The sequence below is a fragment of the Branchiostoma floridae genome, chromosome 8 (genome assembly GCF_000003815.2).
Source record: "Branchiostoma floridae strain S238N-H82 chromosome 8, Bfl_VNyyK, whole genome shotgun sequence".
In the NCBI taxonomy this organism is placed as follows: Eukaryota; Metazoa; Chordata; class Leptocardii; order Amphioxiformes; family Branchiostomatidae; genus Branchiostoma; species Branchiostoma floridae.
In genome coordinates this window covers 24,627,310-24,645,817 of record NC_049986.1, presented here as the reverse complement: position 1 = coordinate 24,645,817, position 18,508 = coordinate 24,627,310, and the positions used below count along the sequence as shown (strand labels likewise).

General features: G+C 42.4%; 4 protein-coding genes across 4 annotated transcripts in view; 3 read left to right on the top strand and 1 right to left on the bottom strand.

Moving 5' to 3' along the window:
- The window catches only part of LOC118422040 (helicase SKI2W-like), a 33,486-nt gene extending 30,527 nt beyond the window's left edge, over positions 1 to 2,959 (bottom strand). The window contains 2 exon segments of the mRNA XM_035829545.1: positions 1,302 to 1,423; positions 2,885 to 2,959. Coding sequence (XP_035685438.1) covers positions 1,302 to 1,423; positions 2,885 to 2,927 — 165 coding nt within the window. The 5' untranslated portion in view covers positions 2,928 to 2,959.
- Positions 2,960 to 3,621: 662 nt separating this feature from the next.
- LOC118422039 lies at positions 3,622 to 7,263 on the top strand. Its single transcript, XM_035829544.1, has one exon. It carries the CDS (start codon positions 3,622 to 3,624, stop codon positions 6,889 to 6,891), a length of 3,270 nt encoding a protein of 1,089 aa, XP_035685437.1. The 3' UTR covers positions 6,892 to 7,263.
- Positions 7,264 to 13,021: 5,758 nt separating this feature from the next.
- On the top strand, positions 13,022 to 17,024 carry LOC118422038. Its single transcript, XM_035829543.1, has 2 exons — positions 13,022 to 14,880; positions 14,941 to 17,024. The coding sequence occupies exons 1-2, from the start codon at positions 13,264 to 13,266 to the stop codon at positions 16,291 to 16,293; spliced, it is 2,970 nt and encodes a 989-aa protein (XP_035685436.1). The 5' UTR covers positions 13,022 to 13,263; the 3' UTR covers positions 16,294 to 17,024.
- A 1,385-nt stretch (positions 17,025 to 18,409) lies between these two features.
- LOC118422037 (NLR family CARD domain-containing protein 4-like) overlaps positions 18,410 to 18,508 on the top strand; it is a 4,816-nt gene continuing 4,717 nt past the window's right edge. Inside the window, exon 1 of the mRNA XM_035829542.1 lies at positions 18,410 to 18,455. Within this exon, the coding sequence (XP_035685435.1) occupies positions 18,410 to 18,455 (46 nt within the window). The remainder of the gene's footprint in view (positions 18,456 to 18,508) is intronic.

Below are 18,508 nucleotides of genomic sequence, written 5' to 3'. Positions count from 1 at the left end.
ACTATAAATTGACACGCAAAAGACAACTTGTTAACCCTTTCGACACGGTTAGCCATTTTTTTGCCGTACCGCATTCGCCACGGTGCGCCATTATATTGCCGTAAATTTGAATCTCCCGCCAATCCTCTAGCCAATCAAGCCAAATTATATCACATCATCCAATCAGAGGGCTTGCAGGTCTGCCGATTGGCCAATCAGAGACTATGTGTTCTTTGGGCCTTCCCTGTTTGTTTGTGAAGGCTAAAATGTCGTCAGTTTTGGCGGTGTTTTCTGTCTAATTAGTGATTAGAAGAGGACAAAATGGCCGCGATTCTCAGGAAGCAAGAAGGATAATTTTCTCCAGGGATATCTAGGACGTGCAGGAATGTAAATAAACCATGTTTTTGTTGTAAAAGAAGGAGGAATGATCGCCTGATTGCCAGCGGTAGGTTTACTTCTGAAATCCCCGTTTATTTTTCTTTCTCGTATCTATCTGCCGATCTGTCCTGGTCATAATACGGTCAACATGTGCCACAAGTGCTGGAAATACTCTGGGGGAGATTTAGATCTGTTTTCTCGCTAGGAATTGGCCCAAAACAACGTAATTTGCACAGTAAGATATACGCATGCATTGGGGAGGGGAGCAGACCGTTTTAGTTCAGATAACCTGTATTATTATTTTTTTTTCGATTTTTTTTTGTGGAAATGGGAGAGGGCATGGTGTTTCTGAAAATCAGTCTTCCTACAGTGAAATTTGTTTTTTTATTTATTCTACCCAGATAAAAAGGGTAACATCGTACCAGCAATGTGTAATTGTACTGTTAAGTATTTCTGTAAACTTTTATGATAAATGAATTACATTTTTGACCCTGAACAGACATTTCCTGATGTGAAACTTTTTCTGGAGGGAGCTTTGCATATGTACCTGGTGTACTTTCCATAACAATCGCTGTCCTCAGGTTACTTGTATGATGTTTGTTTTAATTTTATCACAAAGTTTAGCTTCTGAGCTTTCCAAAAATGTATAGTTTTCCCAGTCAAGTCTTTACATGAAAGCTATAAAAATTAGAAACAAAATTTACCCATTGATGCATTTTGAGTCCGGAATTATATGCAGTGTTCTGGGATACATAAAAAATTTTATGCAGTGTCAAGAGGGTTAACATTACTAACCCTGGAAGGGTATAAACATCTGTACTACTATCATCTTTTTTAATATATAAACTCTTGAGATAAATAAAACACATGTTATCACTAGGCATATTCAAGAAAGCACACAGCATACACATGGCAAGCTAAGAAATAGAAGATGTGACCCCTACCGTAGTCAGTGGTGGCAGCGGGTGTTTTGCCGTGTCCCCCCCGGGGCAAACGTGAACCTTCCCCGCACATCCCACCTCCAGCAGGGAGAAGGGAAAGTCCAGTAACTCTGCAGAGGGAGGGGCTGGGGAGGGCAATAGTTTTATTACATCAAATACTCAGAGACCAAGGACAATATAACGTCCTTGCAGAGACTAATGTACATTTAAACTTAAGGTGCCAAGGTATTACAGTATAACGCTCGATATTTTATCATCCCACACATGCAAGTTTAGATGATTCATTCACACTCTTTATTGTAGTGGCTACTTTGTAGAGGATTATATTTCAAGTTTAAAAATACCGGAGGAATTCTTCAGTCTCAGATCTTGAGTTTTTTTCACTTTAGGTGTCTTAGATTAAATGCCAAGGAATTGTGACAGGTAACTGAAACTAGCGATGAAGATTTTATTGAACTGAAATAACGGACGGAGCACAGCTCAAAGCGTAACTTTTAGTGGATTATTGGTGGAACCTGCATACAATCCTCTGGCCACTACAAAAAGAGTGTGGCAAGGCTACGCGGGTCACGGGTTCCTCACTGGACTTCCAGTGACGAAAATATATTCAAAATGGCGTCATCACTGGTTGCCCAGTGACGAAGAAAGTTTGTCACTGGTTTCCCAGTGATGAATTGCTTTGTTCCAGTGATGAAGCTCTCTTGGCACTGGAATTCCAGTGATGAACCTTGTCTCGTCACTCGGGGCCCAGTGATGAACTCCGCTCGTCACTCGGGGCCCAGTGATGAACTCCGCTCGTCACTCAGGGCCCAGTGATGAACGTCATTCGTCACTGGGCACCGAGTGCGGAACCACCGAGGTCACCGGTTCCTCACTGGGTTTTCCAGTGATCGGTGACTCTTCGGCACTGGACACCAAGTGATGAACTTATTTCGGCACTGGGCTTCCAGTGACCACGTTCTAATAGCACTAGAACGTTCCAGTGCTGAGTTGGATGTGCAACAAAAACACCCTTTTTCACATGTCGCCATAGCCGTGATTAACTGTTAGATTTGGTCCGGAAGTGTGGGGACTTGTAGAGGCGACGATAGTATAACTTTAATTGCTAACTTTCAAATCCCCTCAACTGAAACGATGATTCCTTTTTCTTCAGTAAACTGAATATTTGTCGTCACTGGTTTACCAGCTGAAGTTTCCTCATCACTGGAAAACTAGTGACGATAAATATTCCCCACTGGTAAGCCAGTGACGACGCGACTTCATCACTGGAAACCGAGTGATGAGAAATTTACCCGTGACCTCGGTAGTTTTGCAAGAGTGTGAATGGATCAAAGCTTACAGCCCAGTCTAAGACACCTTGTAAAACAATGTGCTTAGACCTACAGGCGGTTTGCTGGTGTGCGAAACAAATACGTTTTTGCACTTTGTGGAACGCCCCCCTCCCCACTTTCAGTGAAAAATGTGTCGGCGAAAACAGACATGTGACACCAGGAAAAATTGCCAACAGTCCAAGCTTCTGAGACCCGGGGTCACTCATAGCACCAGTTTTTGACAGTTTTCATGATGATATGAGCCTAAAATCCTACCTGTTTTCTGCGCCTCCAAACTTTTCAGCTCAGCAGCCGCCATGTTGGTGTGACCTCTGACCTGTCCAACTGACGTCACTCGTCAGACTTTATTCAATTATTAAGGAGGTCTTTATATAGACTAACCTCCTTGGAACAGACAACAAGACAAAAATAGACAAGATGCTCAAAACACGCTGAAGTTGCTGTTTTTACACGTTTGAAATTGAAGTGCATGTAACGTTATAGAGTAAAGTAGGTTTACGGAAAAGATGGTCCTGGCTAGTGGAGTGGGCAACCTCAGCTGACTGACCATTTAATTTCCAGTAATACATAATATTCACAACAGCATGAAGAATGTTTCATTTTTTAAACAAAACAAAAAAATACTTTTCAATCCCGCACCCCTATTCGCCTAATGTGATCACCCTGACGTCACCCATCCATCATTCCTCCCGGAACTAAGTTCGATCGATCAAGGAGGTTTAAAAGGATCGATCGAGTCGACAAAAACTGTCAGTTGCATCTGAGTTGCGTCATGCTTTGAGTTGTGTTTTTTTATTTTTTTTTTGGCTGTTGTTACTGTTGTCTTTTTAGGACATGAAGAGACTTTACGGGTCGTCTGGTCCTCAAAACTGTGGCAACTGAGACGTAGTTGAACTTGAATGGCATCCTTCTGGCGGTAAAGGTACAGGACGTTTTTCAGTTCGTGAACTAACGTTACAGTTGGGACATTCACTGACCGGTACCGGTACCGCATGGCCCTGAGTAATCCCAGCAGCCCGGACCCGGTCTACACCCCAGGTACGGCTCGGGGCGCCAAACTGGCAGCTCTGCTGGTGGACGCGGGGACTTCGCTGGTCAGGAAAATATTTGAAGCTGAAGTCCAGAAAATGAACCCCCCAAGTCTTCGTCAGCAGCTAGAGAAGTATAGGGGATGCCTTTATGACGGACACAAAGCCTGCGACAAGAAAGATAAAAAGCACAAGAAACATTTCAAGTTGTATGGGGAACAGAAGAAGACACTGTATCCAGACAATGGTGTTTCTCCAGATAATACGCAGGGGTTCGACATAACACTCTTAGAATGCCTGATGAAAGAACTGGTGTGGTTAGAACTCGGCAGGGATGCACAGAAGTCGACCGAACGGGACAAACTCCGACGTTTCAGAAACGCCAATTACGGACACATCAAAAGCACGGACCTGTCTGAAGGAGAATTTGACAGATTGTGGAATGAACTGACAGAAATCCTGGTCGCTCTCGGCGGAAAAAGAGACAAGATTGCAGAGAGGCGCAACCGTAGCATCGACCCGGAGCTGGAAGTGAAGTACTTTAGCCTTTTGGAAAAACTGTACAAGGAAGACATCATCGCCTGTCTGAAGGACCATTATGCTACAGAGTATGCGCATGTGCGGCCTCTACCGTGGTGCGAAGACCTCAACCTGCATCTTGGAGAAGTCTACACCAACCTGCAGCTCCAACAAAGGGACAATAGGGGACACTTTAAGGACACTGGCACTATCGTAAGCTTAGCTGATATTTACATGGCAAATGAAGGTGAAGATAGTCACATTAACATCAGGTCAGCTGTCAGAAAGATACGAGTAGAGGGGGACCCTGGTATTGGGAAGTCGTGCTCTTGTCAGAAGCTTGCCTATGATTGGTCCTGTGGGGAACTGGAAAGGTTTAAGGTCGTGTTCTTTCTGGAAATGCGACACTTAGTCGGAAACGTAAAGGATGAAATAGTTGAGCAGAATCTGATACCAAAAGACACAAAAACAACCAGGGACGAGCTTTGGTCTTATGTTGAAGAGAACCAGGATGATGTACTTTTCATCCTGGACGGTCTAGATGAGCTCAGTCAGACAGCTAGGGAAGTCACAGATGTGGTGGACTTGATTCAGGGTAAAATCCTCAGGAACTGTCATGTCCTGGTGACCTCCAGGCCGTACCACTGTGTCGAAGACGTGGACAAATGTCACCAGTTTTACAGAATTGTAGGCTATACTAAGGAAACTTCAGAAGAGTTCATACACAAATACTTTTGTAATTCCCCAGAATCTGCTTCTAAACTAGTGGAACTGATTCAAAGTAACAGGAATCTGTCAGAACTAGTGGTTAATCCCCTCAACAATGTGCTCATTTGTGAAGTGTGGGAAGAAAACAACAGCAAATTGCCCTCTAGCAAAGCTGAACTTTATGAACTGATTGTACTTTCAGTTGCAAAGCGATTCTGTACAAAGAAAAGCCTTCCAATGGAAGGTGAACAACTTCCTCCCGAAATTGAAGAAGCCTTGCGAGGCCTGGGAAAGCTGTCATGGGAGGGGCTAGAGCAGGAGCAGCTCCAGTTTAACATAGCTGAGATCACAAGGAAGTATGGCACAACCGCCGATAACATGTTGAACATGGGCCTCCTGACGAGAGATTACTCTTTCTCAAAAATCAAACGCACCTGCTTGTGCGCGTTCCTGCACAAAACGTTTCAAGAATACATGGCCGTCCGCTACATCAGTGGCTTGGGCACGGAAAAGAGAAGCAGAGAAGAGGGGATGACATGTCTTCGTAGTTTGTTTGGCTTAACAAAGGCTTATAACGTCAACTGGAAAATGATGATCAGTGGTTTTGGGGCAAGTTTGACAAGGTTTATTCGTAGTTTGTTTGGGTATACAAATGCTTCTGACATCAACAGGGAGTTGATCTTAAGTAGTCGCCGTAAATACTGGGAGATTCAAAACTGGTTACTTTTAATCCTGGGTGAGAAGGCTGACCCTCTGTTTGACATGTTTGCAGAGGAACTAAGGAAAGCCCAAACTGATGAGGACAGAGCAGTTTTGTCTTTTGTGTGTATCACGTGGCTTGGCAAAACTTCTGCAGGTGGTAAAATGTCTGAGATTGTGGCTCCTTTTCTGTCTCAGCACCTAACTAATAACCTGGGTGGTTTGAGTGATCAATATGATGATCATTTTGATTGGTTTGTAGGGTTGACACACGTACTGACCTGTCAAAAGAAACTCAGTGTGAGTAACAATGCAAGGGTGGCACAGCATCTGACAGTCGATTGCGGTCATATAACTGCCAGTTCTTCAGAACAAGAGAAACTCGACTTGTTGGAAAACACATTGTCAGATTATGGCAAGATTCGCTCCGTGACATTACTTGAGGCTGGCGGTGGTACGAGGCAAAGTTGCCATAACTTCTCACTGCACACATTCATACCTCGGTGTGGAACAGAAAGTTTGTCCATCTTTATCAACCCCGGTTTTACATTATATTTGTCACTGCGAAGCTCATTGGAACAGCTTTCAGAGGCACCAATGGTAGAGAATATCAGAATCACAGTAGGTGGTGTCACGAGTGATATGTTTGGGCCTGATGTAGACTTCTCAGAATATGACAGGTTGTTGGCTTATATGATTAGCAGGCAGAACTCTCTTAGGTCCATGAGACTAGAGATATTCGAGTGGCACCGTAACGATCCTGACACCAGGGGCTTCGGTAACCTCACAGCGACCCTACAGAGCATCTCCGAACATGCATGTCTCCAAAACGTTGAGTTAGATCTTCCACGGAACGATATATTGGCGATGTCATCAGACGTTAGATTTGGGGTGTTTGGTATGGTCAACAAAGTGCTAATGGTGAAGTACAAAACACATGAGACATTCGATGTTGAGCCAATGGTGCACGAACTCACAGAATGTATAAAGAAGAACAATGTCCTAAAGACACTAAGGCTGAGATGGAAACTCTGGGATAACCGAAATATAACCAATAAAGTTTACCATGGAGTCTGCAACAGTCAGTCCCTCTCCAACCTGTGTTCCGCGATCCGGAGGAACCGGACTCTGGAGACGCTAGAGATTGACGGGATGTTGTCCGAGTCCCAGTCAGGACCACAGGCAGAGATAGTTGCCAAGTTACTGAGTAATAAACCTAGCAACTACAAGGAGCTCAATATAACTATGTTTAGCCACACGTTCGTTGAGGATTTTGTCATGTTTCCGGCTTCTTGGACTGGGCAATAAAACATGTTTGAAAGCCAGTTGCCCATCATCATAGATGTAGAAGCTAAAACACATATAGTCACTCCAGCGAAAACAAAATGTGACCTTTTTTTTATTTAAAGTTCCCTTAACATCATTCTGGAGACCACTGGTCGCATGTTAAACCGCTGCCAACACAGCATACATAAGTTATGAAGTTTTTGGGACAGAGGTAGATATGTGTTCAGTCAATTGCAATTAGATGTCTCCATTGCATCCAGTGTTAGATTTCTGCAAACATTTACGGTGTATCAAGATATTTCCCCCATTTGCAAGGGAACAAGACCTTTCAAAACTACCTACATGTATTTTTTTGACACTGAAAAAAAAGAATGTTAGATATGACGAGGGCACGACTACTAATATTTTCCTTATGATACAAACATTTGTATTAATTGTAAAGTATTCCTTTCTAATTGAGATGTTAATGCGTTGACATTGTAAGTATCATGTTTATGCAGAAGCTACTGTTGTACTAGTACATACGAGTGACAGACGTGTATTATAACGCAGGGAATGATATTGCAATACGAGAAAAACATAGAAAGTTTGAACGGTGACCTGAAATGATTACATGATATTTGTTCATGTCTTTCCCATTGTAATCACCATGTGAAGGTAGCATGTGCGTCGTAGAAGAACTGCTACTATCTACCTGAATACCAAGTGCCTATCTTTATAATGCATCGTCGAAGAGTCAATAATGTGTTAATACCGTATTGACGTTTCAAGTCACTGTCATTGATCCAGGACCCTACATTAACCGTCTATATGTCAGCACGGATATGCAGCGTGATTAAGCCTTTATTGCTAAATAGTAGACAAACTACAAGAAAACTCAATAAATTGTCTATGTGTAACATTGTATTAGCTGTTATTCACAGCCATTTCAAAACTGAATGTCCCACGACATGCCTGCTTTGTACTTGTAAGTAAGTGTCATATGGTCGGCCATCCAGAAATGGCCTCACTTATGACAATTTTATACATACTTCATGTGAAGTGGTGAGTGTTTTGATTGTATACGAAACGGTGCATTGTTATTGGATGACTGTGAAGATTTATTTCGTGCAGAATTCAGAGTTATTGCATTCTCCGGTTGTATGTATGTTTGTCACCAATAGAGGGATAGCACACGTGCCTAAGATACCACGATTTACATAATGACGTGACACACGAGTACCAAATGTATGCCTTTTCAATTGCTCATTAAACAACGAATAACACATACTGATATACCCGTTTGCTTGTTTTATTTTTATAACATCAACAGTTGACCATAGAACCAGGACTAGTAGTTGTCAAACTTTGAGGACTTAAACGGAAAAGTTCGCTATAGAAGGTGGAACCCTTCCAAACTTCTGCGGGTGGAACGCCGCGCCAACGGCCGCGGCTCAGAATACTATATATATCCTAAACCTTCCTGCCAGAAGGGTAAACTCTCATTTTGACACTGACCGTCTTGGTGGGCAGACGTACAAGTGATATGCTCCCGCGGTAAAACAAGCCGCCGCCAATGTCAGGCGTTTTAGGTTACAAATTGGTGACACAATAAATACACACAACACTGCAACTGTAGTACTTGTACCGCAGCGGTTTACGCCTACTCACGTCCATTACTGACCAGTTACATGTACCTGTAGTCCGTACAACTGTAGCAGTGTGTGTGCGGTCCAATACATCACTAGCGTACGTAAGTACGTGACTCAGAGTTGCAGTAACTAAGAAAATAAATTTCTGACTCGTGCCCTTCAGTTACATACAGTCCGTAGCGTTACATACAGTACATTTCACTGTGTACAAGCCGAACTCCCTCCCGCATACGTATTTACAACTAATGTTATATCACATGACAAGAAAACAAACTATCGTTTGTTGCCGATCACACAATCTTATCCTTGGGTGTACGTAACTTGCTTCAGACTTGTTGAACGAAAGACTTGCCCCTTAGTTTAGAAAATACAAGTGTTGATATTTTTTTTGGTCCGACATGAAATCGCAAACATGTTCAGTAACGTTAGTGACTCCCAGTCAACAGTGGCAAGGTCAGGAAAGGGACGTCGGGCAGAAACAGAGAACTCGGCGTCATAGACACAATAAGGAACAAGGACACTGTGTGTATGTTGTACCATGGTCATTTCATATTTCTTCACCGGATTCTAAATCCTTTCCATGAGAAGAAAATGTCGATTTCACGAGTAGAGTAATGGTTTTGGGGAGGGGAGGTGAACGGTATTCGAATTTGTTACGGTAAGAAAACAGATTCACACTGAGTGCTGACTCCAGTGTATCGGGAACAAACCAGAAAGTTGGGACTATTTGTAGACTAATTTCATATAAATCTGAGCTCACATAAAATCAACATAACGTACCCTAATGATGCTGAAGTCGACTACAGTGTATTTTGCTATCGAGATCCGCCACATGCAGCATTGGTAACGTAATCCCCCGGTTATGTCGCACACTTGGCCCGATATATGACACCTAAATGGACACACAACAACAAAACCGGGAAGGAGTGGGCCGAAGGGAATACCTGAGGAAAGACATTTATACCAGCTATGATTGGTAAGGTGATTTACGATGTAATCAACTTGATGAACAGTTGTTTTTTGAACAGAACAGTATTGACAAACTAATAGGGTTTTCAGGACAATGCTGGTATCTAATGCCTATTTTGTGACACAAAGATGGCAATGCGTCTCTAAAGTTGAGTATTTTATTATCATTGTACATGATAAAATAGGAAAGCATTCCCAACTGACAACCATTTAATCAAAACTTAAACATTTCAAGTTGTTAGATTGACAGGATACACATTTCAACATCAAAATACAACAAAATGTTCTGTGAGCAATTGACATTGATCTTGTTTTACTTTCAGTACATTGCAACATAAACTAACAAACTCATTACAACATGTAATGTCCCCTAATGTTACAAGTGCAAAACCATTTTAACTTCATCCTGAAGAAAATATGATATGATACACTGCACCTAAAAGACCCAAACATGGCTCATTTTGTACATTATGTTCATATTGTAAGGAGTGGACAACTACATACATATACTATCATACATATCCAACAGGCTTCAACACATCTGGCTGCTGGTCCTGATGACTATATTTTCCTTGATTGTTACTGTCCATAATTCGATAGAAAATGGTGTGTTATACACAGTACTGTCCCTGAGAGAAGGCTGTGCAAGCAAGGAGGAGGTCTAGGCAACTTGATTGAAGATGTAATTGTTCTTTTCCCCAGAATGTTCTGATGGACTTGTCAGCAATAGGTTTCTGTGACACTCAGAATATTTGTGTTCTGTGTGGAGAAAAACATTACAGTGAGACTGTTTCTGTAAGTAAAATTCTTCTGCTACTTTCTCTCCCTTTCTCTCAGGAATCATACAACAATGACATATTGTCTGAAGAAAAGATATCACCAGCATATTTCTGGATAAATACATGAACACAACAAATACTCCAGTAAACACAGTTGAAGGCACAAGTCACCACAAATATTTTTCAGCCCTCTATTTCTTCATTCTCTATATAGAGGTGGAAGTTTTGAGCAGTTGATGAACTCACTGTCCATGCCTGCAATTTCCATTATCAAGTTAGGTATGAATGGTGCTTGTTTATAGTCAAATTCATCGTCCATCCTTGCCATAATGATACCAGTAATAGTCAAATTCATCGTCCATCCTTGCCATAATGATACCAGTAAACTTGATAGTTGAAAGCAATTGTACAAAACAGTTACCTTTTTTGGAGTTAGCATGTTCAAGTGTCACGTCTATATTTTTACTCAGTATACAAGTATGAGAAATTTCCTAACAGCAAAGTTGACTGAGATAATCTTTATTCAGACAATTATTGCTGTACATTATATATGACATAGTTTTTTTTACATTTGTTATTGGAATTTGAACAAGTTATTGCAAGTTTTAACTTCTGTCATCATATGTCATATCTCCAGAGTGTACATGAATATTCATTTGTAAAGTGTCTTTGCACTTATACAGTTGTGGAACAATTATAGCTCCTTGTTGACATGTGTGTTCAAATAATTGAGTTTTCACTATGGGCATAGGTTTTCATTATAGGCATGAGTTTTCACTATGGGCATAATGTTTTTACTATGGGCATAATGTTTTCACTATGGGCATAAGTTTTTTTCCTAGCATTGATCGGTATTTTTCTAGTGTTTGTATTTTCTATGTATCGATTTCCATGTCTCATATACACTGCAATTCTCGCATGTATGTATGTTACTTCCATGGACAAAAAATGTTGTAACTATCATCTTTATAACGTTCACTCTGATGTAAATACAGCCACCATCCACGCTTTAGCAATTTTGGCAGAAAAATCCGAGTACGTTGTGAAGTCGCCTAACTTTTAGTGAAATCGGTTGATTGTTACTATGATGTGTTCTTTCGACATAATGCAGAGACTGAGAATTGAAGTGCCGTGGACTTCTCTACCAGCATGCATAGGTTGCCCTACGAAGTTGCCGTCAGCTGTTGCAAGGACGTGCACTGTGACCCTTGCACCTTCACCCCATGTGATATATCATATCCACACACTGCAGTCATAGCGTTTTTAGTTAACGTTAGCTAGACCTAAAGCTAAGCCGTTACTTTACCTATAACTAATATTCACAACTAATGCTATACTGTCAAACCTAGAGTACCTTTGATCACAAACACGGCTTACTAAACAAACAAAGAAACTTACCGATGCGCTGACTTTCGCCTTTCCGGGTCTCCGTGGTCTGCCGCTGGACATTTGTCAAGTTGCCCCTAACAGTTAAATAATCTTTGGAGAAAGTGCCCGTCTGATCTTTTTCAGATCTCATCCTTTTATAATGACCCATGACGTTACGACTCAATGTATGATACCAGGTGCATGTATGGAATGGAGAAATTAGTCCTTTTTTTTAGCACTGATCATAATGATTTCACCATAAGATAGTCGCTCAAAGTGTATGGTGGGTGACATATATCAATCAAAGAGTGTGATAACGGACTTGCGGGAGCGCATAGAACAGTTTTACGTTTAAGTTCAATGTACCACGTGATTTCCTGTTAGAAATCTGATGTATATTGTATGTTGCAAACCTGCAGACATTAAGTGGCAAATGTATGACGTCGATTCTGACCTAAATTTTGAACCATCCCAACCAGCTCCATTTGGCTTACCATCTTTTTTATTCTCCACAAATCTATTTACATTGTTGCCGTCGACTCAATTGTCGTTAGTTGTACAATTTGGCCAAATAAATTAAATGTATTGCCGATTTGACACTTTAGCACAGGATGTGCCGTTATAAGGTCACCATACTCACGATTCTGAGTAGCCTACTACTCTGCTCGTATTTGTCTATTATTCAAGGACGCTTTTGTTTACCAAATATCATATCGTACGTTATCATATCAGGTTGCAATATCATGTTATACCATAAATTATTTTTCATAGTCCATAATCCAATATGGTTCTCCTGTCGGTTCGACAGATGAGCAGGCAGACAGGCATTACCTGTTTTGCCTGACCTGCACATGACTTTTTATGGTGAAGGAGGGGTGTGCAATTCCTTCTCCACCCTCTCGTCTACTGGAGCACTAAGTCTCACAGGGACAGAACTGTATGACACATGTGAGACGGCTTCAGCAGATGCAGCTTTGTTTTTCGGAGTATCCGTCTCCTAGGAGGTCTCCTAGGAGGACTTCCGACCAAGGATGTAAGGGGTTCCTCCTACCCCGTGTGCCATGGCGGGTGCGTCATGCCCGAACATGCCCCTAAGGCCTGTCTCGGCCACAAAGCCCCGCCAAGACCACTAGCCGCAGCTAGATACTCATTTACACCTGAGTTAAGTGAGGAAAGCCTTTCCCAAGGGCACAAGATCGGTGACACTGCAGTCGGATTCGAACCCGCAACCTCTCGGTCTCGAGCCGAATATGCTGCCACTGCGCCACGCGGTCCCAATAATCCAATAACAACATCAACAATTTACAAAGGTCTGCCTTGCTTGAAAAAAATTCCACGCCAACATAATGTTGACCATCCTGACGTCACTCATCCAAGATGGCGGCTGCCGTCATCTGCCGTCATTCCCCCCTCCCCGAACAAAGTCCGTACGAGGCAAAGACCAAAGTCGACAGAACTGTTACATCTGAATTGCGTCATAGACTGAGTGGCGTTTTCGGAGTGAGAGTAAAGAATGACTTTCTCGTCCCTCTTTCCAAGCATACCTTCTGAGTCTTGAGTTACTGTAACGTGTAACGTCACAAAATCTTAAGAAAGTTCAGCAGTTCGTTCCCGGCTACGGTCAAGACATTGACGGAATCGCCGCCATGGCCCTGAGTAAGCCCAGCATCCCGGAACCGGTCTACACCCCAGGTACGGCTCGGGGAGCGAAACTGGCAGCTCTGCTGGTGGACGAGGGGACTGCGCTGGTCAGGAAGATATTGGAGGATGAAGTCCAGAAAATGAACCCTCCAAGTCTTCGTCAGCAGCTAAACAAGCATAAGAGATATCTTGCTGGACTGCGATATCTAAATCCTGGTCAAAAGAAAACACTGTATCCAAATGCAACCGATGGTGTTGTTCCAGACACAGCCCTGGACTTTGACATATCACTTTTAGAACTCCTCTTGAAAGAACTGTGTGGAAATGCACCGTACTCAGGTCCGAGGAACAGACTTCGGCAGTACAGGAACAACAATTACGGACACGTTTCAAGCACGCACCTGTCTGAAGGAGACTTTGACAGACTGTGGGAGGAACTGACGGAAATCCTAGTTGCCCTCGGCGGGGACAGAGACGAGATTTCAGAGAGACGCAACTCCAGCATCGACCCGGAACAGGAAGCAAAGCAGTTCAGCCAGCTAGAGAAACTGTACAAGGAAGACATGGAGGTCAAACACCTTCTGTTGGCAGAGGGAAAGAGTCTAAGAAAAGGGCAAGAAGAAGTTTTGGATCAAGGAAAGAGCCTGCTAGTGGGGCAGGAGTGCTCTTGTCAGAAGCTTGCCTATGATTGGTCCTGTGGGAAACTGGGCAGGTTTAAGGTCGTGTTCTTCCTGGAAATGCGTTACTTAGCTGGAACAGTGAAAGATGCTGTTTTTGAGCAACTCCTGCCAAAAGACACAAAAGCCACCCCGGACCAGCTCTGGTCCTACATCCAAGAGAATCAGGATGATGTTCTCTTCATCCTTGACGGTTTAGATGAGCTCAGTCAGGGAGCTAAGGAAGCCACAGATGTGGTGGACTTGATTCAAGGTAAAATCTTCAGGAACTGTCATGTCCTGGTGACCTCCAGGCCGTACCAGTGTGTCAAAGATCTGGACAAATGTCACGAGTTCTACAGAATTGTAGGCTATACTAAGGACAATTCAGAAGAGTTCATACGCAAATACTTTCGCCAGTCCCCAGAGTCTGCTTCAAAACTAGTGGAACGGATTCATAGTAACGAGAATCTGTCAGAAATAGTGGTTAATCCCCTCAACAATGTGCTTATTTGTGTTGTTTGGGAAGATAACAATAAACAATTGCCTTCTAGCAAAGCTGAACTTTATAAACAGATCATACTTTCAATCGCAAAGCGATTCTGTACAAAGTCAAAGAAAACCCTTCCAATGGAAGGTGACCAACTTCTTCTCAACATAGAAGAAGCCTTGATAGACCTAGGAAAACTGTCTTGGGAAGGGCTAGAGCAGGAGCAGCTCCAGTTTAACATAGAGGAGATCCAAAAGACGTACGGCACAACCGCCGATATTATGTTGAACATGGGCCTCTTGACTAGAGATTATTCTTTCTCCAGGATCAAACGCACCTGCTACTGCGCCTTTCTGCACAAAACATTTCAGGAATACATGGCCGCCCGCTACATCAGTGGCCTGGTCCTGGATGGAAGTAGCAGAGAAGAGGGAATGAAATATCTTCGTAGTATGTTTGGTTTGACTAAGGATTCTGTCGGTAGCTGGAATTTGATGTTCAGTAATTTTTTTAGTAAGTTGCTAGGTTTGACAAAGACAACGGAATTCAACAGGGAACTGATTTTAACTAGTCGGCGTAAATACAGGGAGGTTCCTAACTGGTTACTCTTGACCCTGGGTAAGGATGCTGACCCTCTATTTGACATGTTTGCAAAGGAGCTTACCAAAGCCCAAACTGATGAGGACAGGGCAGTCTTGTCGTTTGTGTGTATCACGTGGCTTGGAAAAACTGTTGCAGGTGGTAAAATGGCTGAGATTGTGGCTCCTTTTCTGCCTCAGCAATTAACTAATAACCTGAGTGGTTTGAGTTATCAATATGGCGATCATATCGACTGGTTTGTAGGGTTGACCCACGTGCTGACCTGTCAAAAGAAACTCAATGCAAGTAACAATCCAAGGGTGGTGCAGCATCTGACTGTCTGCTGCCGTCATATAACAGCCGATTCTTCAGAACAAGAGAAACTCGACTTGTTGGAAAACACATTGTCAGATTATGGCAAGATTCGCTCCGTGACATTACTTGAGGCTGGCGGTGGTACGAGGCAAAGTTGCCATAACTTCTCACTGCACACATTCATACCTCGGTGTGGAACAGAAAGTTTGTCCATCTTTATCAAACCCGGTTTTACATTATATTTGTCACTGCTTAGCTCATTGGAACAGCTTTCAGAGGTACCAATGGTAGAGAATATCAGAATCACAGTAGGTGGTGTCACGAGTGATATGTTTGGGCCTGATGTCGACTTCTCAGAATATGACAGGCTGTTGGCCCACGCGATTAGCAGGCAGAGCTCTCTTAGGTCAATAAGACTTGAGATATTCGAGTGGCACCGTAACGATCCTGACACCAGGGGTTTCGGCAACCTCACAGCGACCCTACAGAGCATCTCCGAACATGCATGTCTCCAAAACGTTGAGTTAGATCTTCCACGGAACGATATATTGGCGATGTCATCAGACGTTAGATTTGGGGTGTTTGGTATGGTCAACAAAGTGCTAATGGTGAAGTACAAAACACATGAGACATTCGATGTTGAGCCAATGGTGCACGAACTCACAGAATGTATAAAGAAGAACAATGTCCTAAAGACACTAAGGCTGAGATGGAAACTCTGGGATAACCGAAATATAACCAATAAAGTTTACCATGGAGTCTGCAACAGTCAGTCCCTCTCCAGTCTGTTTTCCGCGATCCAGAGGAACAAAACTCTGGAGACGCTGGTGATCGACGGGATGTTGTCCGAGTCCCTGTCAGGACCACAGGCAGAGATAGTTGCCAAGTTACTGAGTAATAAACCTAGCAACTACAAGGAGCTCAATATAACTATGTTTAGCCACACGTTCGTTGAGGATTTTGTCATGTTTCCGGCTTCTTGGACTGGGCAATAAAACATGTTTGAAAGCCAGTTGCCCATCATCATAGATGTAGAAGCTAAAACACATATAGTCACTCCAGCGAAAACAAAATGTGACCTTTTTTTTTTATTTAAAGTTCCCTTAACATCATTCTGGAGACCACTGGTCGCATGTTAAACCGCTGCCAACACAGCATACATAAGTTATGAAGTTTTTGGGACAGAGGTAGATATGTGTTCAGTCAATTGCAATTAGATGTCTCCATTGCATCCAGTGTTAGATTTCTGCAAACATTTACGGTGTATCAAGATATTTCCCCCATTTGCAAGGGAACAAGACCTTTCAAAACTACCTACATGTATTTTTTTGACACTGAAAAAAAAAGAATGTTAGATATGACGAGGGCACGACTACTAATATTTTCCTTATGATACAAACGTTTGTATTAATTGTAAAGTATTCCTTTCTAATTGAGATGTTAATGCGTTGACATTGTAAGTATCATGTTTATGCAGAAGCTACTGTTGTACTAGTACATACGAGTGACAGACGTGTATTATAACGCAGGGAATGATATTGCAATACGAGAAAAACATAGAAAGTTTGAACGGTGACCTGAAATGATTACATGATATTTGTTCATGTCTTTCCCATTGTAATCACCATGTGAAGGTAGCATGTGCGTCGTAGAAGAACTGCTACTATCTACCTGAATACCAAGTGCCTATCTTTATAATGCATCGTCGAAGAGTCAATAATGTGTTAATACCGTACGTATTGACGTTTCAAGTCATTGATCCAGGACCCTACATTAACCGTCTATATGTCAGCACGGATATGCAGCGTGATTAAGCCTTTATTGCTAAATAGTAGACAAACTACAAGAAAACTCAATAAATTGTCTATGTGTAACATTGTATTAGCTGTTATTCACAGCCATTTCAAAACTGAATGTCCCACGACATGCCTGCTTTGTACTTGTAAGTAAGTGTCATATGGTCGGCCATCCAGAAATGGCCTCACTTATGACAATTTTATATATATACTTCATGTGAAGTGGTGAGTGTTTTGATTGTATACGAAACGGTGCATTGTTATTGGATGACTGTGAAGATTTATTTCGTACAGAATTCAGAGTTATTGCATTCTCCGGTTGTATGTATGTTTGTCACCAATAGAGGGATAGTACACGTGCCTAAGATACCACAATTTACATAATGACTTGACACACGAGTACCAAATGTATGCATTTTCATGATCAATTGCTCATTAAACAACGAGTAACACATACTAATATACCTCTTTGCTTGTTTTATTTTTTATAACATCAACAGTTGACCATAGAACCAGGACTAGTAGTTGTCAACCTTTGAGGACTTACGTTCAATGTACCACGTGATTTCCTGTTAGAAATCTGATGTATATTGTATGTTGCAAACCTGCAGACATTAAGTGGCAAATGTATGACGTCGATTCTGACCTAAACATGTGAACCATCCCAAACAGCTCCATTTGGTTTAACATCTTTTTTATTCACCACAAATTTCTTCACATTGTTGCTGTCGACTCAATTGTCGTTAGTTGTACAATCTAGCCAAATAAATTAAACATTTGCCAATTTGACACTTCAGCACAGGATATGCCGTTATAAGGTCACCATACTCATGGTTCTGAGTAGCCTACTACTCTTCTCGTATTTGTCTATTATTCAAGGACGCTATTGTTTACCAAATATCATTTCGTACGTTATCATATCAGGTTGCAATCGATGCATTATTTCCCATAGTCTAACAACATCAACAAGTTTCAAAGTTTTACCTTGCTTGAAAAAAATACATTCCACGCCAACATAATGTTGACCATCTGACGTCACCCATCCAAGATGGCGGCCCGCGTCCCGCCCCTCCTTGAACGAAGTTCGAACGAGGCAAAGACTAAAGTCGACAGAACTGTTACATCTGAATTGCGTCATACGCTGATTGGCGTTTTCTGAGTGAGAGGAGTGACTTTCTCGTCCCTTTTTCCAAGCAAGATCTGGTTAAAGGGTAATCCTTCTGAGTCCTGACCTACTATAACGTGTAACGTACAGAAACTTGAGAGAGTTTACCTGTTAGTTCCCGGCTACGGTAAGAACATTCACACCGCCGCCATGGCCCTGAGCAAGCCCAGCAGCCCGGACCCGGTCTACACCACAGGTACGGCTCGGGGCGCCAAACTGGCAGCTCTGCTGGTGGACGAGGGGACTGCG

Coding starts and splice junctions, on each gene's coding strand:
- LOC118422039 (XM_035829544.1), top strand. CDS start 3,622: ATGGCCCTGAGTAATCCCAGCAGCCCGGACCCGGTCTACACCCCAGGT.
- LOC118422038 (XM_035829543.1), top strand. CDS start 13,264: ATGGCCCTGAGTAAGCCCAGCATCCCGGAACCGGTCTACACCCCAGGT. Junction 14,881..14,940: donor TTGGTTTGACTAAGGATTCT/GTCGGTAGCTGG, acceptor GGTTTGACAAAG/ACAACGGAATTCAACAGGGA.